The sequence below is a fragment of the Eimeria mitis genome, genomic scaffold (genome assembly GCF_000499745.2).
Source record: "Eimeria mitis Houghton genomic scaffold, Emh_scaff983, whole genome shotgun sequence".
In the NCBI taxonomy this organism is placed as follows: Eukaryota; Apicomplexa; class Conoidasida; order Eucoccidiorida; family Eimeriidae; genus Eimeria; species Eimeria mitis.
Window position 1 is genome coordinate 1 of NW_013577226.1, and position 456 is coordinate 456.

Consider the following 456-nt stretch of genomic DNA (forward strand, 5'->3'; position numbering starts at 1 on the left):
TGCTGCTGCTGCTGTTGCTGCTGCTGCTGCTGCTGCTGCTGTTGCTGCTGCTGCTGCTGCTGTTGCTGCTTTACGCTGTATACATCCTTATTCTCTAGCACATCGACAAGGAATGCCAAACGTCTGCATCTGAGGGTTTAGGGTTTAGGGTTTAGGGTTTAGGGTTTAGGGTTTAGGGTTTAGGGTTTGTGTGTGCAGCTGATCGCTGCACTGTGCGAGCTCCTAGCGACGAAATACAACTCTCACGTCTCAAGTAAGTCTATAAAACCCTAAACCCTGAACACTAGGGTTTAGGGTTTAGGGTTTAGGGTTTAGGGTTTAGGGTTTAGGGTTTAGGGTTTGTTGCTTTTTTCAGGGAAGCTGCTGCAGGACAAGTCTCAGCACGGCAGCTGGCAGCCCCCGCCTTTCTACTGGCATCTTTTTGACGTAAACCCTAAACCCTAAACCCTAAACCCT

At 49.3% G+C, this 456-nt stretch overlaps 1 protein-coding gene across 1 annotated transcript in view; it reads left to right on the forward strand.

Moving 5' to 3' along the window:
* Positions 1-112: 112 nt before the first annotated feature.
* The window catches only part of EMH_0026710 (uncharacterized protein), a gene marked incomplete at both ends in the record, with an annotated part of 5,373 nt that continues 5,029 nt past the window's right edge, over positions 113-456 (forward strand). The window contains 3 exon segments of the mRNA XM_013502657.1: positions 113-121; positions 199-253; positions 356-426. Of these exon segments, the coding sequence (XP_013358111.1) occupies positions 113-121; positions 199-253; positions 356-426 (135 nt within the window).